We start from the raw sequence: 24,395 nt of genomic DNA, 5'->3' as shown, positions 1-24,395 counted from the left end.
TTTCCTATGAGGATTTTTAAAACGCTGGGCGTCCTCATGAAAAGCGTGAGGACATCAAGCATCGTTTCACAGAGTTAAACTCCATATGAATCAAGGAAGGGCCACTAGAGGCTGTCTTAACCCTGCAATGTAAACATCAGAGTTTCTCTAAAACTGCTATGGTTTAACATTGCAGGTTTAAGGGACAGGCACACTGCACATAGACCACTTCATTTAGGATCTGGATGCCCATAGTGTCCCTTTAATGTCAGGAGATTCTATTAGAATCTACATTAATTTAAAAACGGCAATACATTATTTATGGCCAGGAAAGGATGAGCAGGTTCTTTCCTGTGCCAAAACAGCACTAGAGTTTTTTCCCCTTTAATCCACTTACATCTAGATTCTCTGAATTAGTCTTGTGAGAGGGTATTGCCTTTTTTTTTTTTTTTATATAAAGTGTTTGTTGGTAGGTTGTGTTTGTGTACATCATATATGTATGAGATGTAGGTGATGTCACCTAATAATGCTTTGGCCATTATATTTGAGGATATATTATCGGCTAAAGTATATAAATTGATGAATTTTGTTTATCAAGATTCTATTTGCAGCTTTCCTATGTGAGTTTTGGAGACTCTCTTGCTTTTTGTATCTTATGATGTCATTGGTCAGTGCTACTGTTCATAACCTGGGGCAGAAGGTGTACTCTTTTTCCCTTGACCTTCAATCTCAAAGTATAAAGGGGTTTGCCTGAAGTGTAGTGTTTTTTTTTTTTTTTTTGAGATTTGATTCCTAGTGTGTCATATCTGTTTTTTTGTAAGAAGGTAAAACTTCAGTTTAGCATTGCATATCTAGAGATGAACAGTTTTATCTTTCTGTTACCCAGGGGTTCCACCGTATGCATCCTTTGATTTGGTACCCACTTGAAGATCAGAACCGAGCCGCCCAAAATTATCTTTGTCCTGGTGGTCCGCCCCCCATTTAACTAATCAAACTGTTTTAGAGCAGTTTGACTTCTTACTTTATCACCACCCCACGCCTCCACTTCTTCCAACCAAGGGCTGGAAGTTTTCTATTTAAGCTATGCCATATGGTGCAGAAGTTTCTGGCTGGCTGTCGGAAGTAGGGGAGGCGAGGTGTGGCGAACGGAGAAGCCTACGTTGGAAGTCACCCATTCTAAAATGAAGCGACTGCTTACAATGGGGGTGCACAAGGGCACTCCTGGCACCATAGCCACTAAAGCACGCTGTAGTGGATATGATACTTGAAGTGTTAGTTTAAGCAACTGTTCTTTCATTAAAGGCACCAAAAATTGTTTAAATCAAGGGTAACCAATAGCTACTTCTAGATCTGCTCCTCAACTTTCACAGCTTCATGATAGATTACATTACTCTAGTTCCACAAATGCTGAAAAGCTTCTTGCTGGCTGCTGCTGGCTCAAACATTGGCATGTATGGATCATACCATGTGATATCTCTGTATAAATTGCATATAACAAGCAGGCCGTATTTTGTCTTATCCTGTCAGGTGTAAGGAATACTGTGTATCTTTCTGGAATCCCTATTGGATGCTGCCCACTGATGTATGTGGAAAGGACTGCTTTTTCGAAGCTTCTTTTAGGTAGGCCATGCTATTATATATAGAAACATTATACCGCAAAATAGCAGCCCAGATTTATTGACTAACGTCCATGGAAACAAGTTCACTTTGCACACGTTAATGTAACATATATACAGTGCTAGCGAATATACCCTTCAAAACATTTAGCTCTATAGATATTAAATGGAAGGTTCTCATACTTACTGCATAGTTACATCCCATTATGCACCACATGCTAACGCTGGGGTCAGCCAGTGGGCCATCCCTGCATTACTGTATTTAAAGGGATACTATAATGCCAGGAATACAAAGCTGTATTCCTGCCACTATCACTCCCCCTCCCTCCTTCCCGGTGAATAGAGTTAAAACCCCTTTAGTTCCTCACTTAATCCCAGCGGCGATGTTCCTTGGCGCTGGGTCAACGCTCCACCCCCTCTGACGTCTCTTGACGAGAGGGCGCTAATACACATACACGGCAAATGCCGCGCGCACATTAGACATCCCCATATGAAAGCACTGAACCAGTGCTTTCCTACCGGGACAAATCTGACGCTGGATGTCCTCATGCAGATTGTGAGGACATCCAGCATCAGATACCGGACCAAAGGTCCGTTTCAATCCAGGAAGCCCTCTAGTAGACAGCCACTGGAGGCTGCAGTGTTTTACATAGCAGCACTAAGTGCAATAGGGACATTTCACCCAGACCACTTCAGTTAGCTGAAGTGGTCTGAATGCCTATAGTGTTCCTCTAAAGGTGTTGGGAATACACTCCCCTATGTGCAGTAAAAATTTAGAAAACTTTTGTTGTACTTACCGCGTTGCCCAGTGGAGCACTGTGGACCTGATGCGCAGATGTGCGGAGTGCCATACATGCATCCAAGCTTCCTCATTGAAAAAAGTGATTTTATATGGGGCCTTCCACGTCATGTGATGAGTTTTACTCATTGAGTGTTGAGACGCCTTTAGTGGTATGACAGCTACTTGAGGAGGATTTAACCCTGAAATGTAAACATTGCAGGTTTAAAAGGACAGATCAATGTACCCAGGCCACTTTAGTTAAATTAGTGACCCTTTTTGGTAGTGAATTTAACGATACAGTGTAAATGCTTGTTAGTCTCTGCTGAATATATTGTGCTTACATATAAAGAAGGCAATTATGTCTGCAATCCTCAACTCCTTTATTAAAAATGTTTTTACTTTTAAGACGCCCCCACAAACACAGACACACACAACATTTATTTGAAACATAGGATACATAGTTGTTAAACAACAATTTTTCTATCAAATTAAAAATAAATATTTTTTTTTGTACACCGAAAATTATTAAATTATATTGATTTGCAAAATTGTAATTGTTTTTCCATTACATGAATATTTAGGGAGGTAAAGAGAGCTATACAGACAGCATATGTTCTATCGTATCTTAAAGGAAAAATATGTATATAATCACTTCAACGAATTGAAGTGGTTATGGTGCCTGGAGCCCATGATTGCCAGGTCCCACATCACTACTGAACAATTAATTCACCATTTAGTAAAGATTTTTGGTTCCCAGCAGTTCAGCCTCCAATGATGAGATGATGGTGGCAAGGTTATGCTATTGGTATGGATGCATATCTCTACCTCCACCATTTTGTCAAAGAAAACCGGGCTTCGGGCTGCTGGGGACTAATGTTCCTTCAATATTTTCATGCAGGGCTTTGTATTTTATCATAAAAATAAAATGGTCAAATACACTGCTTAATGGTGTATATAAGGACCCTGATAGCATTTGTTGGAATGCAGATTCCTGAAAATACCAATAGTATATAAAAACATCCCTTTTATATATTAGACAGCCGATAAGCGTCATACAGGGTTGTCGAAATTGACTTGGACGAAGTGGAAGTTTTAGTTGCACATTAGCAGAGCAGTCAGTGTGGGATAGTGTCCGGGCATCTATAAGAGCCCTGGTTTATATCAAAACAGGCTATAGAACACAGAACCACTACACTAAGCTAAATTCGCTATGTAGTGCATTAGCTTCAATTTTACATTCTCTCATCATCTTTAATTGATGCCTAAAAACTATCTGGAGAAATGTACTCCTCATATATGCTCTAGTAATCCAACACTCATAAGCCCATAATGTCCAGTATTTAACCAATACATTATCTATGTTTGTAGTGTGATACACAACCTGTCCTATACATTTATAGGGTCTCACTTGACTCCTTTTTTCGATTTACTTTTTTAATTTATTTTTTAAAGCATGTAAGATGGTTGTTTAAAACCTAGTATGAATCAGTTTGGTTTAATCTGCGATAAGTTAGCTTTATAATTATAACCGCTATTCATAGTTTCCAGTTCTGCTGAATTATAATCAGAAATGTATTTTATATACTTTTTTAAAACTTAATAGGGAACTGTCGCTTTCCTCTTTAATATGTTTGCTTAGCTCCTGTATTTACCCAATATGTATTTGTGAGACATGAAATTTAAAATGTAAGGGTTGCTCCAAACAACACCAGTGATTTGAAGTGGTCATGGTACCTGGAGCATTTCGCTATGAAACACCGCTCATACAAAGTTTAACACCTCTCCTGTCTGGGGTGTAACTCAAACAGTGTCACTGGGGTCTCATCAGACAGCCCGGAACTAGAGGTACGTCATTGCGTAGAATTGCATTCATTGGCTGAGAGCAGTCAGCTGACACTCTCAATCAACAAATGGCTACAGCCTCAGCTTCTCCAGCTCTGCAGAAGCTGTAAGTACATCGCTGGAGCATCGAAGCCGGTGGGAACCCAGGCCGTTACTAAACACTTTGCCCCGTTACCAGGGAACCGGGCCAGGGTACTCCTGCCATCGTTATCACCAGTGGGCTGTTGTGGTTATGATGCTTGGATTAACCCGTTTAGTGTACATCCATCTTATCTCTCTATTATTTTTATAAACTCTGTCATTTGCACCTGGCAGTCAGTATATAAAAAGCATACAAAAAACAGGAGAAATTAAAGGACCACTATAGTGTCAGGAAAGCAAACCCGTTTTCCTGACACTATATAATCCTTCAGGTCCCCCCACCATCAGGGCCTCTCCTCCCGCTGGGCTGCAGAGCAGCAGGAAATGCTAGCAGAATGCTTGGCTGTATAGGGATAGGTATTAGCAGTAGAAAGAGCGAAGTGCTCATGCCATTGTACAGAACATTGGTGAGACCTCACTTGGAGTATTGTACGCAGTACTGGAGACTGTATCTCCAGAAGGATATTGATACTTTGGAAAGAGTTCATAGAAGGGCTACTAAACTGGTTCATGGATTGCAGGATACAACTGCAGGAAAGGTTAAAGGAACTTAACATGTATAGCTTGGAGGAAAGACGAGAGAGGGGGTATATGATAGAAACATACATAAAGGGAATCAACACAGTAAAGGATGAGACTATATTTAACCCCTTAAGGACACATGACATGTGTGACATGTCATGATTCCCTTTTATTCCAGAAGTTTGGTCCTTAAGGGGTTAAAAGAAGAGAAACTACCACAACAAGAGGACAAAGCTAGAGGGACAAATGTTTAAAAATAATACCAGTCTTACTTTACTGAGAGGGTAGTGGATGCATGAAATAGCCTACCATCTGAAGTGGTAGAGGTTAACACAGTTAAGGGGTTTAAGCATGCGTGGGATAGGCATAAGGCTATCCTAGCTATAAGATAAGGCCTGGGACTAACGAAAGTATTTAAAATTGGGCAGACTAGATGGGCCGAATGGTTCTTATCTGCTGTCACATTTTATGTTTCTAAGAGGGGTCAGTCATGTGCCAGGAGAATTCTAGTCTTTGTCAAACCACTGGGAATTTTTTTTTTTTTTTTATTATAAATCTGGGGGACAGTGCCAGCAACTGATTTCATCTTAATCACTACAATGAAGTGTAGTGGCTATGGGCTAAGAATTAATTAAAGGGACACTATAGGCACCCAAACCACTTCATCTTAATGAAGTGGCATGGTTGCATTGTCCCTAGGGTTTTGCCCTAGCAATATAAAACCATTGCTGTGTCAGAGATATGGCAATGTTTACATGATAGGGCTAAACACACCTCTAGTGGCTGTTACATTGACCGCCACTAGATGGTGCTTCTGCAGTGAGAACTGAGTCAGACTCAGTTCTTGACGTTAGATGTTCTTGTGAATTGCATGGGGAACTGCATTGAACGTTCAGTTAATGTTTGTCATAGTGTAGCATTGGATTTAATGCTTCTCTATGAGTGCATTTTCCGCACATACGCTTTTATATATTTCTTTATAAGAATCATTTGATTGGTCAAGATGTTGAAGAGGCATGAGCAGATAGTGCTTTAGAAAAGGTAAGTAAAGGCTTATTTATGTAAGGTTTTAAACAAAAAAGGGCAGAGGGTGGGTGTCAATATGAAGCCATTAAATCGTTGGATGTTTTCATATATTTCCATTAGTTACTTTATTAGTTTTAGAGAAATCTCAATACCGTGCATGTATTGATTTGTCTACTTTTCCAGTTTTCTAATTAAATTGACCAATATATCTTTTATTTAATTGCAGATACAACATCCATGCTAAAGTTGCCGCTGAATCTTTGCACTTAGCCGTTGTGGCCTGTGGGGACCGATTGGAAGAAACCATTACAATGTTGAAATCTGCTATTCTTTTTAGCAGAAAGCCTCTTCAGTTTCATATTTTTGCAGAAGATCAGCTGCAGAGTGACTTCAGAGCTATTGTAAGTAATCTGATGTTACCTTTTTCCCGACACAATATTTCCTTTTGAGAAGTAAAAGAATGAGCAAACAAGTTAGATATTTAAGGGGAATTTTAAAATGTATTATTAGTATCTTGAGCTAGGGAGCCACACTTTCTAGCTCCTTAAAGTGGCAGTCTAAGTACTATGTATTTGCCAGATTGCGGGATGCATCATAGAAAGAGGTTTTTTTTCCCCCTACAGTCATCACTGGTGGCGGCTGGGGGAAATTACACGTTTGATAAAGGGTATCTCCACCTTTTGTCAAGCGTAGGAAAAATACTAAAACAAAGTAGTCCCTACTTTGTCTCAATATAGAACTTGGCTGTGTTGGAATTTCTATGAAATAATTAAATTCCAACAAGTCACTGTGAGTGACAACGATTTACTCATTTATCATATGGGGGTGGCAGAGCCACTTTAAGTAAACTTGGTGGACAAATCAAATGTCTTATACCTAGAGACAGAAAGAGACAACCATTCCTTCTTAATAAAATGATACATCGTCATTTACTAAATAATGCCTGGCAGCCTATTGTGAATTCTGCGTTGTCATCTAAAATACATTTTTAAAGAATAGGCGATTAGCTAAGAACTTGACAAATATTCTTGAATCAATGTTAATCAAGAAAATTGTCCTGAAGTAAGGGCAGTAATTATGTGGTGTTGTAACCTCTCCTACACACGTACTGTAGAGTTTATGTAGGTGTGAAATAAGGTACAAGGCAAATATTTTTTTTCTATATTTTACTTGGCCCATCTCGACCTGAGACTTTTCTCAAATGTAGCGAGTCAGGAGTTTGTGATTTTGCCAGCACAGTGTATAGATTGCATCTATATCTGTTTGAGTTATTTGTGCGTGGGAAGTTCATTTTTAGCAAAATGCTTGGTTTGCAGTTGAGTGATATTACTTTAACTCCAAACCAAATTCACACATTGCACTTCTGCTTAGTTTGGGCCACTGTTTTCTGTTAATGGGTTATCGGAAGCATATCTTGTACAGAAATATTTCTTGCCTGCCTAGGATAGGATTCAGATTTCAGATCTTGGCACTTATTCCAATTTTTTTATTTTTATTGCAGCTTGATAATTGGGCCTTTCACGGCAAGTTCAAGTATATGTTGTACCCAATTACTTTTCCTTCAGAGAATGCGGCAGAATGGAGGAAACTTTTTAAACCCTGTGCTTCACAAAGGCTCTTTTTACCGGTAAGTCCTCATTGATATGAATGTAACCTAGTTGTTTGAATTTGTTTTTTTTTTATAGAATGTCTAATTTTGTTCCTTTCTTTCCTGCCTTCTCTCAGTTAATCCTCAAGGATGTGGACTCTCTGCTCTATGTAGACACCGATATCTTATTTCTTCGCCCGGTGGATGATATCTGGTCATTTCTGGGTGATTTTAACAGTACTCAGATTGCTGCTATGGCCCCGGAACACGAAGAACCCCGCATCGGGTGGTATAATCGGTTTTCTAGGCATCCTTATCATGGGGAGACTGGAATCAATTCTGGAGTAATGTTAATGAATATGACTCGAATTAGAAGAAAATACTTTAAGGTGAGTGACGTGTGTATTCTGAACTACAACAGAACTGATATAGTGGTCTTCCAGTAGCAAGAGACGCCGTCTATATTAAATTAACCTAATGTCTTAATGCAAAGTATCAGAAAGACATAAAAAGTATTGAGACTGTAATGGCAACTACATGTTTCTAAGGCACCTTATTTGATGCTATAGCATACAACATGCTGAATTTGAGTGACATATTAAAGAAGTGAGGAAAAACTTTGTTGTTTTAACTCACTGTATACTGTACACCACACAGGGTTATTTACCAAGGTAAGAATTCAAAGTAAAATTCAAATTTAAGTCTCCCCACCATTTCTGCTATTTTGACCTTAAATTTGAAATTTATTTTGAATTCAGCTATAATTCTCAGTTTAGTAAATAACATTGACAGTATTTAATATTTTTATACTGGTATGAGAGAAGACTGACAGGGTAAAGCAACACTCCAAGCACCATAACCACTATGCATCACGCTGTTGGATGGTGGCTTAGTCTCTGCTTGATGGATTTTGACCTAGTTATGTCAGCGATGGTTTTTTGTTGCTCTGCTTCAATAGCCTGCGATTGCGTGCACATGCCTTTATAGTGAGAAATAATAAAAGATGGATGGATGCAGTGAGCAAATTCTACCCAACCATGCTCAGACGTTTAGCTTCCTTAAAGAGCCATCCTCGACGTAACTGAAGTCTCATGGCAACACTTGGAGAGAAGACTGGGAATAAGAAAAGGCTACATACCACGAGGAGCTTGAAATAATTTACCACCACATTATTTGAAAAAAAAAAAAAAATACATGATAATCTAACATATTTATTTTTGCATTCTAAGGCATTCCACATAAAATGCTGACACTTTTTTTTCCCTTCGTTTAATTTTATTAATATTGGTAGTTACTTTGATGTGATGTAGTGTTTTTCCTGCTCAGATGAATGGCTTTAATTTTGAATTTTTTAGAGTGGCCAAACATAAATCATCTGTTTTTTTTTTTTTTTTTTTGCAAACCTTCTATTAGGAATGATTATTGTGAGAGCTTTACTTTTAAAGGGAAGTATGAACAGGCAGATTAATATTCCTTGATTCTTTCGAACCTGCATCCCGAAAAAAGCAGCTTCATAAATAAAAACAAGTAGTAATAATAAAAAAAAAATAGCTGGTTTATTTCCAACTTGCATTAATTCAAGTGGCCTTAGTTGCAGTATGTCATTAAAAAACGTTTGCAATATTAATTATAATTTTATAGTTCAGTGTGAGTATATTGCATGGTACCTCTTCTTATGCCTATAATAAGGCAGCGGTTAGTTGTGGAACTCCTCTGCAGTAAGTGTTCTAGCTGGATTTTGCTCACATGGCAACCTTTTACCCCCTCCCCCCCCCCCAGGCCAAAGCCCTTTTTGAAGTTTTTCAATGACTGTACTGCCAGGCCATCTTGAAAAAGATGTGGTTGAGGTTTTTCCTTTACATGCACTGATTGGGGAACCTGCATTGTTGAAGTTACATGTCTTGTTGGAGGATCTGGCTCTTTCTAAACGCCTCTTACCATGGCAATAATTTGGTGGAATTTTTTTTATAATTCTTTATTTTTGTAGTGCTTAGATTGATATACAAGCTTGCAAAGACATAACAATAGTAGTTAATGCGACAAGATAAATTGTATGCATATAACTAGTTATGTCAAGAGATGTGCACTTTTTGTTTTAAATCAACATTCAGAGTTAAACTTTCATGTCTAAACGCTACACGTAGGGTTATATGGCATAATAGAGACATAAATATTACAAGCTGCATATAAATAAAACAAGCTAGAACTGTAACATATAGCTATATGCTTAATAGCCTATAGTTTAAAATGAGTGGTCGCTATATCTCCGTGAAGATAAGTGATTAGAATGACCACCACCACATCATGTTTAAGGTGGGCAAAATTCCTGACACATTCTGCATGCTGTTCTTTAAATGAAAATAAAGTTAAAAAAAAAAAAAGATAACTGCAATTGCGTAGGCTCAATAACGACAAGAAAATGCACACGGCTGTGCCAGCATAATGCGGAGGATCAGCCTGTGCCTCGGCTTGGTAGCTCCACTGCATCAGGCCATGAGAGAAACCCACTCCATGTATGATGAGGAGGCCGTCAGCCCATGAGAGTTCCGCATGAGGGTAATCCCTGTGGGTGGTTGGACAAAGTCCTGCCTGAGGTGCCCTTTGAGTTTCCGACCCAGATATCGAGGGACTGATCATTCTGTCTCTAGGAGCCGAACGCTCCATAATTGCTGCTGCTTGGGTTGCTTCTGAGTTTACAGCCTGCCAAAACTGAGAGCAGATAATGTCTTAAGTGGCATAGGAGGTCTCCCTCCATCTCTCCACTGCATCTTGCAGCAAGGCCTGTGGAGGTGTGCTGGTCACCACCATTTTGAGGCTCTTGGAACCTTATGTTACTTCAGGATGTGAAGGCACCCAGATTGGTGGTAAGTGTCAGGGGCTGTAGTGGTGGAGACCGGGATAACCCCCAACGGTCCAAAGGGGGAGGAAACTGGGCTCTCATATAGGCCTGCAGGGTCCCACTGAGAGGTCGGCTGCAACTCCCAGCCATTCCCACGCTAGGCCGCACGCATAGTAGGTCGTAGCACTGACACCCCAAGCCTTCAAATGCTTCTCCAGAGTGCCCAGCGATAACCAGAGCCCCCCAGGTATCCGCTCAGCTTGGATTGGTAGTCAAGGTGTCCTGATTATCAGTGTTTAAGCGGAGAGTCTGTGGAGCACATGCTCCATGCAACTGCTCAACATCACGGTCAAGCCCCACCCCCCCAAGAATTTGGTAGAATTTTACTTCCAGCCCAGTAATGATTTTTATTCATTCATAGTGCACTTGCACATGTGCTTATTTTTTGTGTCACATTGTTGTGCCCTTTCCATTTTTTGTTTATTTTTTTCCTCTCATTTTGGACACTGACAATGCCACAGTGGAGCCAAGTCCTAAGGATTTTATCCTGAAGATGGAAGCTTTTGGTAGGAAGGAAGGGTCTTTGCCCTTTTTAGGAAGTGGTGCCTTATTGAATCACAGCTGGAGCAGTGATCCAAGGCACCAGCAGTTTATCTGAACCTCTTGGGTCAGTGCAAAGAAGGTATAATTCTAAAGGCACGGGGCTCCAAATAACTGCACTTGGTTGCCCAGACACAGTGGCTCACCTTGCACAGGTTGAGAGAACCTTTCACGTTTAGCACTCACCAAAGATTAAATATAGTGAGCACTTGACGTCATGTATCTCTGGCTTCAATAAATCTCTCACCTCCGTGAATACTGATGCTCCCAGGGGCACATGGCAAAAGTGCAAGGCCAAAGCTATTGAATCAAAATCCTGCCAGAAGCTGAAAAAGGCAAACCGCAAAATAGTTGATGTGATAGTTACATTCTCAGAATAATTGGTGACAGAAGGCAAGGACCTAACATAAGATGGCTAACAGATGGCTCTCGAGTGGGACACAAGTAGGACAAATTGACATGAAATGTCACAACTTGACATTTCCAAACAGAATATTTATTATTATTTCACTACTAATGTGCTTCCTATGTTCAGATCATGCAGTGAGTAAACTATGAAAACAGACTCTTTATGTAAGGGAAATAGTGTACAATGAAAGGGTTCTGGAGACATAGTCAGAATGTCTTCTCTTTCACTCTCTAAAACCAAGTATCGTTGGAAACCTGAATTATACGGGTACCTGTCTCTGGCTGCAGCTTCCACTCCCTGCTTTTTCCTGATACCTATTCAACTTGCACAACTTGTCAGTACATGTTTAAAGTATTTACAAGCGTATAATATGATTTAAAAGCTATTTATTTACAAGAATGATGGTTTTCCTTCTTTAATTGTAGCAAATGAAAATAATAAAAAGCCAGCTTATACTACCCTTTTAAATTGCAATTGCACAAAAGCTAAAATGTGCTATTTTAGTAGTAATATACATTTTTCCCTATATTGAAATAATATCTAACAATAGCAAAATGATTCAATACTTTAAAATTATTTGGCTACACAACTCTCCATTAAAGTCTATGGGAATTTTTGTAGATACATCATTTGGAAATTTTTCTAACAGTATTGAATCATATGGAAAGCTCATTAAATCAAGGCCCATGTTTCAGCTCTAGTATTTTCGTTGATTAGACCTGAATTATGCACTGTATACACCCTTTCATTATAATTGTCTCGTATAGGGTGAAATATAAAATGTGTAGACATATTGTTTCAAACATACCAGTAAAAAGTATGCATACATTCATGTGTCCACTAGGTGGCACTGGAAGAATGCAAATATATTTTGATAACCTATACGAATATTTATAGAAAAAAAAAAATATTTTTCTTAGAACATTTCCCCAAATGTTATTTTCATCATCCTTAAAGTGACACTGTCCATTGCAGGGTCCTTCCGTTTTTTGGTTTTTGTAAACTGTGTAAAGACACCTTAGGTCTGCTTTCATGGTGGCATCCTAAGGAGAAAGACAGGTGTGGCAGAACTACCTCTCATTCGTATGTTTTTTCCCCTTGTTCGCAAATCATGTTTGGGCTGATTAGAAGATTGTGCTTGTCCCATTCTAAATGTAATAGAAATGAGGCTTGGTTATTAATCCGGGGTATGTGTTAGTGTCTCTTTAATATGATACTGGAGCACAGGGGTTTTTCTTGAGGGCTGATTACTATTCATATCAAAGGGCACCTTATATAGGAGGAAATAAAGACATATGGCAAGTGAGAAGGTCAGTTCATACTGAAGCCAGACTTTCAGGCCACTTGTGTGTGACTTCTCACACCTTGCAGGGTGGCTCAGTTGGGGTCCTAGCTTCAAAGAGGAATTTGGATTGTAAGCTCTGACCTCCCTTGCAATCAAATTAGCCCCTTTTGAAAATGTATTTTTGGAGGGTTTTAGAATATTGTATATTTTTCTGGAGAGGATCCTGGGTGGAAAAGCCCTGTATTATTGTATGGGAGACCCCATGTAGGGGTCTGTGCATAAAAGCCCTGCGTGTTCCAATAAACGTCAGTTGACTCGGAGGACTATGTTTCGTCTGGTTACTGGGGGAATGGGTAATTACATGTGCTGATGGTTGCAGAGTGGCTAAAGGAAAGCAATAGCAGAGGTAACCAGTCGGGGTACCCGTGGTCCATTGCAACAAGAAAGGAGGATTAAGCTATCTTTAAAGGGTTTTTAAAAAACAAGTTAGTAAATCTACTCCCCCCTTCCTCTCTCCCTCACCCCCCTCCCCCCCCCCCAAAAAAACCCCAAAACAATAAATAAAAACATGCTTGTTTGCATATTTGCATTGTCTGTATATGGGGAAAAAACAGTTTGCAAAACTTCAGACCTTCTGTCTGCAACCTTTGCAAGCCCTCCCCTCTTTCCCTGACACTGACTGAAAGTCTCATTGAAAAGCCTCTGAGCTGGAGCTACGAGCACACATACAACTCGTTCACAAGGGGAAAGACAGACATGCTCTAGCTTAGCAGCCTGCTGCGTCTGTTTAGGTCTGTGGAGCTAACGGAAGTGGATGAATACCTCCCTGGTGTTTCTGCCTCCAATTATAAATGTGCCAATTTCTATTAAAAGCAGCAATTTTATAAACTGTAACAAATATGATAGACCCCAGACACATAAAGCTCTCAAGCAAGCTGAAGTGCTTTATGTATGTGGAACGTTCCTTTAACCTCTCTGTCCATGCTGATACAATTTTCCTGTTACACTCTATATTCTAACCCTGGCAAAGGAAGATATCTGGAGCTGCGTCACTTGTGCACTCTTGTGCCTGCGGAATCTATACAAAACTCTGTCTGTGGAATGTTCGGTGGGACCCTCCATAGATATTCTCAAATGTACGCAGCGAGATGCAAAAGCTGTTTGAAGTTCTTCCTTTTGCCACATTGGGCCAAAAATCAGCTTGTATGTTAATTGTAGTAGTTCTTATTTTTTCCTTATATTTTGATTGTGTTCCAATTTAAAATAAAATCCCATTGCGATCCATGTGTGTTTTCATTAATATTCTGCCTTTTTTACCTGTAGATCTATCTACATGTTTGCATAGTGCCTATAAAGTGCAAGATGTGCTTATATATACTTGGAAATTGTAAGGAAAAACAAAAAAAGACAACAGGTGAAGAGGTTGTGAGGAAGCTCTAGACTTTGAGTGTCCTGTTTGTAAAATGAATAGAAAAAAAAAGTGTGGAAATCAGAACAGAAATTGTTACTTTTATAAATTAACCTTGTTACACCCTACTGGCTGTCAATCAGATAACTGGCTCTTTTACTTCCTGGTTGTTTAGCTCAGTAGAGGTAAACTCCAAAGGCAGGCAATTTCCCAGAGCACCTGCATGCAAAGAGATTTGCAGCTTTTGCAAGCTGTTTTTAAATATATACCACAATTTAAAAATTCATAGTAAATGCATGCATGTTTTCATTGAGGGTATATATACTAAACAGGTTTTTTTAATGTATTTGTATTTACCCAGTGGAGTGTCTTTAAAGGTCCAGTATAGGCACCCAGACCACTAAAGCTCAATGAAATGGTCTGGGTGCCAGGTCCCCCTAGTTTAACCCTGCAGTAGAAAACATAGCAGTTTCAGAGAAACTGCTATGTTGACATTGCAGGGTTAATCCAGTCTCTAGTAGCTATCTTCCTGACAGCCACTAGAGGCCATTTCCGCGTTTCTCAGTGTGAAAATCGCATTGAATTCACACAGCGTGAGTTCAGATCCCCATAGGAAAGTATTGAGTAATGCTCTCCTTTGGGCGGTTTGAATGCGCGCGCGGCTCTGGCCGCGCATGTGCATTCGGCTCGACTTGGGAGCTGAAGTCGGCAGGGGTAGGAGAGGTCACCAGCGCCGAGGGAGCCCAGAGCTGGAATTAAGGTAAGTGGCTGAAGGGGTTTTAAACCCTTTAGCCCAGCAGGAGAGGGGCTCCGAGGGAGGAGGGGACCTAATAACACTATAGTGCCAGGAAAATGAGTTTGTTTTCCTGGCACTATATAGTGCTCCTTTAAACTAAATTAAGAGAGCTGAAATTAGTATTTTGATACCTTACATGTGTTTAAATGTAAATTATATTGGTATATAAATTGACAAGATTATATGAAAAATTTGTAGTGTTAAGTACATTTATTTATATATATATATATTCATTTTTGCATTTCCCACTCTTTGTCTTAGAATGACATGACAACAGCACGTCTGGTTTGGGAGGATCTTCTTATGCCACTGCTTAAAAAATACAAGTTAAATATAACGTGGGGTGACCAGGATTTGTTAAATATTATTTTTGCCCAAAATCCAGGTATGTAGCTTTAACAAAATAAGTTGTGCTATTATTTTTATTATTTGTATTCGTTTTTTGACACTTTTTGCCAGGCTGGCAAAGCTTTGTAGGATTTGCATTAACAACATCACCTGTTTGTTTACAATTAAGGCCACCATGGTTGTAACAGGTTCATGGACACAGAGCAGAAGGTGTATTGACATTTTACAAAGCACTGATGACTTTGACGATGGCTCCTTATGCCAGTTCACTAGAAGTAATATAGTCGAAGATTTACTAAGCAGTAATATTTCACATATAACTTTCCATTTTGGAGATCGAGTTTTTTTTTTTTTAAATTTGCTTAAAATCAGTTTGACGAAAAATACGTTTACTTGCTCCATAACCACTACAATAATCTGTATTGGTTATGGTGCTTAGAGTTATCCCTTTATGGTTAGCTCCTACATCTCCCTAGAAATCCCATCTTTGTTTTATATTATTTGTACAGAGCCCCAGAGGTTACAGATTAAATATTTTTTTTTTAACATCATGGGCATGCTGTACTATCTTGTGAGCAACATTTAGTAGATTGTGCCCACAAGATGGTTAGTCTATTAAATAGTGCACGCAAGATAACTGTATCTGGGACAGCAGTGCCAGTGCCTCAGTATGCTCCCCTACCTGACTCCATGCTGCCTCAGGATGCTTGGGTCACTTGCTTGGGCTCCAAAATGATGGCATTGTCCGCTATTCCCTCCATTGATGTCGCTGGAGGGGCCTTCCAAAACTGCCACCATGTTGAAGCCCATTGCACTGCTTATTAAAGGAACATTATAGTCAGGGATACAAACATATATTACTGATCGTATAGTGTTAAAACCACCGTCTAACCACCCTGCCTCACCCTTTGCCCCTTTAAATATTGCAATATCTTACTTTTATTCCCATCTGCTGCTGCTGGCTCTGCTTATAAACTGCCTGCTTGGCTGACATCAGAAGTGGTGGTCTGAGTCAATCATAATACTTTCACATATGAAAACATTGGATTAGCTGAGACTCATTAAGAAGGCCGATCAGGGGCAGAGCCAGCACAAGCCAATCACAGCCCTGGCCTATCAGCATCTCTATGAGGAAAGTTCACAGGGTGGAGGAAGTGAATGTCAGTCACACTGTGCAGCACTGGCCCAGGAAACACCTCTAGCAGCCATCTGAGGAGTGGCCAGTGGAGGTGTCTCTAGGCTGTAATGTAGACACTGCATTTTCTCTGCAAAAAAAAAGTGTTTACTGAAGGGAATGATAATGCTCATCAGAACAAATACAATAAGCTGTAGTTGTTCTGGTGACCATAGTGTCCATTTATACACCCTTTAGGTCTCCGTAATCTGCCTAGGAAATCAGCACATTTAGCCACCACATGGGAGAGAATAATTGGTGTGTTCTCCGTCTCCTGATATTAGCTGTTCTTTCAAAGCGGCAGAAACTGAGATACCCAACGCATTGATCTCTCATGTGCCCTTGTCTTTCATACATAGTTTTTCAACTCTGCTATGGAGCTACAATCCATGCAGGCAATCACAAACTACCAGGGCACTGTGTCCTATTACTTAGTAACATAAACACAAATGTATTCAAAACTGGGTTCCAAAATGGTGGCAGTCGAGTGGCCCCTCCAATAAAGTCATGGGAGGGGCCGATCAACTCTGCCACCATGTTGGAGCCCAGCCAGGGATTGGGGCTGTCAGAGGCAGTAGTTGCTTACTGAAATGCTAGTCCTACTGCCCACAATATAGTCTCGTATGCACGATTTAGTAGAACATGCCAACGAAATAGTGAAGGGTGTGCGCATGAGATAAAGATTTTGTGGGCACACTCTGCTGAATCATGCAACGAGATGGCACAACATGACAACGGTTAAAAAAAATAATAAAAAATAAATAAAATAAATATATATTCCCCTGTAACCTCATGGGCCTGAATATTTGTAACCCTTTGCATTGAATTTTGAAAATGTTTGTTTTTTTCAGACCTGTGCATTGCAAAAAAATTTGGTTCAGACTCGACGTTTTTTAATTTGATCAACCGAATATCACTAAGGCTGCTGTTTGGGCCATCAAAACAACATCCATGCAAGTGATTCAAGAAAACCTATTCAAATAAACCAAGTGGGCATAAACATGAGTCTATCACTGTACTGCAAAATATATACTTAATATTAATATGTGTTTTGCAGTACATTCATAGAATTATTTTCTTGCCCTTTTAATGAAGCTAATTCCGGTCGGAATTCGCTTGACAGAGTAGAATGGAATTCAGTCCACATTCGTCAATTTTCACTATTTTGAGCATTCGGTTACTATTAAACATTCAGTTTGGAATTTTAGGAGTCCAGCTGATCCCTGCCTTTGGACTTACAGAATTTTTATGATCTGCCAATCAGCCAATTTGTAAAACTGAATGTACAAGTCTACTGATTTGAGCAATTTTTATGCTGTGGTTATTGCATGTTTTGCATTTTTTTTTATGGTTCATACATTTTAACAGGTACAGTGATATATTGTCTTAAACATTTTTTTTTAAATCAGTTAATTGTTTCCAAAATTATACATTTCTAAAAAAAATAAATAAAACTTAAATAGAATTAAAGCAAAATATGTAACATTTACTTTTCACCCACAATTCACAGAAAGCCTTTTTGTCTTCCCTTGCCAATGGAATTATCGTCCCGATCACTGCATGTATGGAAGCAATTGCCAAGAAGCAAAGGACGGCATCTTTATTCTCCATGGAAACAGAGGGGTGTACCATGACAACAAACAGCCATCTTTTAGAGCTGTGTATGATGCAATCCGAAATGTAAGGTACCATGCTATCACTTCTCATGCATTACTCTTCTTTACACAGAAGTTGCTACTCCAACTCCGGGGGTGACAAATTTCATTATGAATCATATCTATAATGCTTAAATAAGTTAAAACACATCTTTGAAGTTCTGCATTTTCTGCAACTCGTCAGGCTTTGCATCTTCTTCAGTGAGTTCTACCAAGACCAACAGCTAAACAGCTGGTCATTCAGCCTACTAAATCACTGTAGGCTTATGGAACAATTATTTTTAATAATTATTATTATTAATAAACACTAAAGATTTTTTTTTTTTTTTTAATATTTTTTAAACTAGTAACTAACTTGAACCTAATCTACATAATGCACAGAACATGCTTAGGTGTCTGTGGGAACACTGCAAAGGTCAAGATTCAAAATAAATAATTGTATGTTCGCAAAAGAACACCATTTATTAAATTAGATCAATGTAATAAATCGTAAATAAATAAGCACCGTTGGTAAATGTTAGGTGCCATGGTGACCTAGCACAGAAATATTTGTTGCCATGGTGCGATACACTAAATAACTAAGATAGGAGGAGGTGGGTAGAAGTCTACATTAAAAGGATTCAGGGAAGCTTTTACAAACACAGGGCTAGGAAGTTACTGGAGCCACGTAAATTGGCCTCCTAAAATTTTGCTAATGTGTTTTATGTTGCACTTTAGGATGTTTTCCTTCCGGACTAATAGCACGGTTTGCCTTTGTCTTTAAAAGGGTATACTAGGCACTATAACCAATACATATGGTTTTATTGGCTATGCAGCTATGGATGTTTGGATGACTTCCCTTCATTTTGTCAACTTAGTTTAGTCTGGACAGTAATTGGCCTATTAGGTGACACTAGTATGTGTACCCTGAAACGAAAACATTTTAAGAGATCGAATAAAAAGAAACATATGGAAAACAATGATGTCTGAAAAACAAAAGTATGATTCGGATCACAGAGGTGGAAGACTGAAGTGTTAACCACATGCAATAGTTCATATATTCAAGTAGTAAATTAGAGATTTCTCCCACATGTTAATTACTTGGTTTTTTATGATACAGTATCTTTTTGTTTACTTACACTGGGTTTTAAGCCCCTTTTTATACTTTGAAATGTCAGAAACAAAATCTTACAGGCACTCTGAACAAAATAACTAGAAAGTGCTCAAATTAACGAAATACTAAATGTTTAGAAATACAAACATGTTATTAGTGTCCCTAAATGAAAATGGGGGGACCTATTGTCCTCCACACCCCCCAGCCGGCCCACACCCCCCAGCCGGCCCACACCCATGAGCCGCGGATGGGCTCCCTAAATTATAATATGGGGGGGGGGGGGGGACCTATTGTCCTTCCCCACAGCCCTCACCCATGAGCGGCGGGTGGAGGCCCTAAATGAAATATTGGGGGGGGACCTATTGTCCTCCCCCCACCCATGAGCAGCAGGTGGGAGCCCTAAATTACAATAAGGGGGGGCACTTATTGTCGTTATCGTCCCCCTGCCCCCACCCTTCGGCCGCAGGTGGGGACTAGGTGTAAAAATACCCCCCATCCCCCCCACTTCCAGTGATTAGGGGTCCCTCGAGCCCCTAGTCACCCACCTCAATAAAATGAAACCCTACATAAAAATAGTGAGGGGGGAGGCAATAAAACTAAATACCTGTAAAGAAATTAAACTAAACTTACCATTAGATGTCTTCTTTTTTTCTAAATCTTTCTTATTTCAGCCCCAGAAAAGGCCAAATAAAAATCCATAAATCCTGTTGAACTAATAAATTGTAAAAAAAAAAAAAAACCACCGGAAAAGAGAGCCTAGATGCTAAAAAGCAATCCATCTTCACCCAGGGAGGGCACTGCGCCGACTGAGCTCCGCAGGGCGGGGAAAGGCTTATAAAGTCTTCCTACGCCCTGCAATTAGGCTCAGGGCGCTCTGATTGGTTGGTTTAAGCCAACCAATCATTGCTCTGACAGGTAAATCTCTAAATTTACCTGTCACATCACCCTGGTTGGCTTGGAATCCAACCAATCAGAGTGGTCTGATATATTTTCGCAGCGTGGGAAAGTTCTTTGGAATTTAGCCATCACTTCCAAATTCCCTCTACTCTCTACTTTGTCTTATGTTTAAAGAAAACTAGAGCAGATAGGTAGAAATGAAGAACAGATCCTGACAGAGGGAAAGAAGATGAATCAATTGGAGAATGGTAAGTTCGACATGACAGTGCCACTTTGACTGTGAGAGACAGAATAACCAAAAAAAATCCAGAAAAAAACGCATGTCAAAAAAGTTATAAATTGATTTGCATGTCAATGAGTGAAATAAGTATTTGACCCCTTCGACTTAGTACTTGGTGGCAAAACCCTTGTTGGCAATCACATAGGTCTTACGTTTCTTGTAGTTGACCACCAGGTTTGCACACATCTCAGGAGTGATTTTGTCCCACTCCTCTTTGCAGATCCTCTCCAAGTTATTAAGGTTTCAAGGCAACTTGAATCTTCAGCTCCCTCCACAGATTAAGGTCTGGAGACTGTCTAGGCCACTCCAGGATTTAATGTGCTTCTTCTTGAGCCACTCCTTTGTTGCCTTGGCTGTGTGTTTTGGGTCATTGTCATGCTGGAATACCCATCCACAACCCATTTTCAATGTCCTGGCTGAGGAAAGGAGGTTCTCACCCAAGATTTGATGGTACGTGGCACCGTCCATCATCTCTTTGATGCAGTGCAGTTGTCCTGTCCCCTTAGCAGAAAATCACCCCCATAGGCAGCATTGATCCTCCTTCAAACACGGCGAGTTGAGTTGATGCCAAAGAGCTTGATTTTGATCTCAACTGACCACAACAGTTTCACCCAGTTCTCCTCTGAATCATTCAGTCAGATGTTCACTGGCAAACTTCAGACAGGCCTGTACATGTGCTTTCTTGAGCAGGGGGACCTTGTGCGGGCACTGTAGGATTTCAGTCCTTTACAGCGTAGTGTGTTACCAATTGTTTTCTTTGTGACTATGGTCCTAGCTGCCTTGAGATCATTAACAAGATCCTCCCGAGTTGTTCTTGGCCGATTCCTCACCGTTCTCATGATTATTGAAACTCCACGAGGTGAGATCTTGCATGGAGCACCAGACCGAGGGAGACTGACAGTTATTTGTGTTTCTGTTGTCACCTTTTCACCAAGCTGCTTGGCGATGGATTTTTAGCCCATTCCAGCCTCATGTAGTTCTACAATCTTGTCCCTGACATCCTTGGACAGCTCTTTGGTCTTGGCCATGGTGGAGAGTTTGGAATCTGATTGATTGATTGCTCCTATGGACATGAGTCTTTTATACAAGTAACAAGTTGAGATTAGTAGCACTCCCTTTAAGAGACTGCTCTTAATCTCGGCTTGTCACCTGAATAAAACACACCTGGGAGCCCGAAATCTTGCTGATTGATAGAGGAACAAATACTTATTTCACTCATTGACATGCAAATCAATTTATAACTTTATTGACATGTGGTTTTCTGAATTTTTTTGTTTGTTATTCTGTCTTTCACTGTTAAAATACACCTACCGTTAAATTATAGACTGATCATTTCTTTGTCACTGGACAAACGTTCAAAATCAGCAGGGGATCAAATACTTTTTTCCCTCACAGTGTACATGGAAACCTAATTATAGTATATATTTTTCAGTCATTTGACACATAAGCATAGCAAGGGAAGTAGATTGTACCTCAAATAACACGTAAGCACTTTCTACAGAAGTTTTTTTGGGGGAGAAATTATTCCGTCAAAATCCCAACTCCAAATCCTCCTTAAGGATGAACTACTTCCGTTGTTTTATGTAGCAACTTGGTTTAGGAATATCATGATGACTTAGTCTGGGTATTTGCCAACTTTTTGTTGAGGTTATTGCTTTGAATCTATGCATGGTTTCCGACAATCAAATCTAGTCTTTTTCTTCCAGCCCACCAGTATGTCTCCTAATAAACAATTTATTGCTTTTAAAACCACTAAAGAGGTGTAAAATGTATTGGTGCTCATTGTAATGTGAGATGCCTTGTGTATAACCTTCAGAAATCAATACTATATTTTAATGGTGTCGTATAACAGGCTATCATGTGCAAGTAAAAATGAAAAAAGGTACTTTTGGGGATGTGAGATTACTCTACACGGAAAGAGAACACTTCCATAAAATCCTTTCTTTTCTTCCTCGGCGACATACTCAAAGGGAACAGTCGTTCTGACAAAGAAACATTCTTCACTTCTGGCATTGTCTTTAAATGAGAAATATTTTAATTTGCTTCTTATAGAAGCCCAATATATTGTTATGGTTTTCATGTATGGATGTGTATATATCACTTGTGTTTTGCAGTGCACCTGTCCCTATTGGCATGTCTCGCTGTCTATTTTTACAGAGAATAAAGTTTCCTCTAGAATTGTTTTGAGCTTCTATGCCAATGACTATTTTATAACCATTAAAGGACTACTATAGTGCCAGGAAAACAATCTCGTTTTCCTGGCACTATAATGCCCTGAGGGTGCCACCACCCTCAGGGTCCCACTCCCGCCAGGCTGAAGGGGGAGGAAGGGGGTTACATCCTTACCTTTCTCCAGCGCCGGGCTCCCTCTGCGCTGGGGACTCTCCTCCTCCTTCGGTCGTCATCGGCTGAATGCGCATGCGTGGCAAGAGCCGCGCGCGCATTCAGCCAGTCCATAGGAAAGCATTCTCAATGCTTTCCTATGGACGCTGGCGTCTTCTTACTGTAAAAATCACAGTGAGAAGCGCGGAAGCGCCTCTAGCGGCTGACAATGAGACAGCCACTAGAGGCTGGATTAACCCATTTGTAAACATAGCAGTTTCTCTGAAACTGCTATGTTTACAGCAGGCAGGGTTAATCCTAGATGGACCTGGCACCCAGACCATTTCATTAAGCTGAAGTGGTCTGGGTGCCTATAGTGGTCCTTTAAGGTCCTGAGCGACTGCTTGGGATGCAGTATCCTCTTATAGGTCCAAGCATGCTTCCATGGTGCTAGGCTTCTCATGTTGGCCAATGTGACAAGTCCCCAGTCCAATTTTATTAATAGAACCTCAGCTGCTATTTTTTAAGAACAAAAAAAAATTACAATAAGTTATAACCCGTAACCTTATTTTAATGGTTTCAGTTAAAATTGCAAATGTTAACATTGCAGATATCATAATTATGGAGACTTTAATTAGTTACTTATAAAATATACATCTTATAGGGTTGCATAGATTTTAATGAAGGGTTACACCTACTGTGCCAATATTTGTTTTGTTTTTTTTTCTCTCTGATATGTAGCGCTTGTTTTCCTCATTAAGGAATTGCAAGTGATCTTTTATCCCGGGTAAAAAATAAAATATATCTGGTATACCTTATAACTTTGAATGGTTTTATAAGAGCAAACACAATACTATTTGTATAAATATGTAGAAAGAAAAGGACGGCTGATCTGCAGATGTTCTTATGTTCTGTTTGGCAGGCACATTAAATATGTCACATTTTCATCTTTTCGCAGTACTCATTTGGAGATGACCTTGTCAGTTCTTTGTTGTTTCCGTTACAACTGGAATTGGAGAAAACAATGCACACCTACTGTGGCAGGATACACAAACTATTCACAAAGCAGTTGACAAAAAGCATTGAAGATTTCTATGCACGGCAAACAAATGGAAGGTGATCTCTAATGGAACGGCTGGACTTTTTATTTATTTTTTTGTCAACGCAGTGCGGTTGAACAATGAACAGAACTTAGAACCGTTCTATGTCTGCGTTCAGAAGATGCACTACATGCTGGGCACGTTTTCAACTGGAATCTAGTGTGCCAGTTCAACAGAAATGAAGAAACTGTCTGCGGATGACCCACCGTGCTTTAACAATAACTGATTAATTTTATCATTTAAAGGTGAAAATCGGTTTTACAGTAAGTAACAATTATGTAGCTTGCATTCAAGCCAAATTGAGCATATTGTATGATGCTGTCTTAAAGGAACACTCCATTGACCTTTTCATTTTTTTGTTTTAATAATTTTTTTAAAACTGTTTACTAGGCATATCCCTCCCCCCAAATAAACATGCATATATTTTTTTTCTGCATGATTTATTTGGCATTATATGGCAAAAACTGTTTGCTAATGCTCTATGACTGCTGTCTGCCCTCCCTTTTATTTTTTTTTCCTTTCACTTATTGCTACGGAATGCTTTAACCAGAGGCTTCTCGTTGAGCGTAGTACAGATCATTGAGAAGGGGGGACCTTTTTCCCTGCCGCGTCTGTTATTAGCTAGTGAAAAGGGAAGAACACCTCCCTGGCTGTCTGATTGAGGGAGGTGACCCCAATTGTAAAAATGTTGTAA

At 39.7% G+C, this 24,395-nt stretch overlaps 1 protein-coding gene across 2 annotated transcripts in view; it reads left to right on the top strand.

The window, feature by feature from the left end:
* Positions 1–24,129, top strand: part of GXYLT1 (glucoside xylosyltransferase 1) — a 29,637-nt gene extending 5,508 nt beyond the window's left edge. The window contains exons 2-8 of one of the 2 annotated variants that reach the window (XM_063446927.1): positions 1,507–1,599; positions 6,134–6,308; positions 7,409–7,534; positions 7,633–7,884; positions 15,094–15,217; positions 17,865–18,034; positions 23,560–24,129. In XM_063446927.1, coding sequence (XP_063302997.1) covers positions 1,507–1,599; positions 6,134–6,308; positions 7,409–7,534; positions 7,633–7,884; positions 15,094–15,217; positions 17,865–18,034; positions 23,560–23,721 — 1,102 coding nt within the window. In that variant the 3' untranslated portion in view covers positions 23,722–24,129. The remainder of the gene's footprint in view (positions 1–1,506; positions 1,600–6,133; positions 6,309–7,408; positions 7,535–7,632; positions 7,885–15,093; positions 15,218–17,864; positions 18,035–23,559) is intronic. The other variant, XM_063446928.1, reaches the window with a different exon arrangement.
* The last annotated feature ends 266 nt before the right edge of the window (positions 24,130–24,395 follow it).

The sequence above is a fragment of the Pelobates fuscus genome, chromosome 3 (genome assembly GCF_036172605.1).
Source record: "Pelobates fuscus isolate aPelFus1 chromosome 3, aPelFus1.pri, whole genome shotgun sequence".
Taxonomy (NCBI): Eukaryota; Metazoa; Chordata; class Amphibia; order Anura; family Pelobatidae; genus Pelobates; species Pelobates fuscus.
Note: the sequence above shows the minus strand (reverse complement) of the source record. Positions and strands in the feature narration are given on the sequence as shown.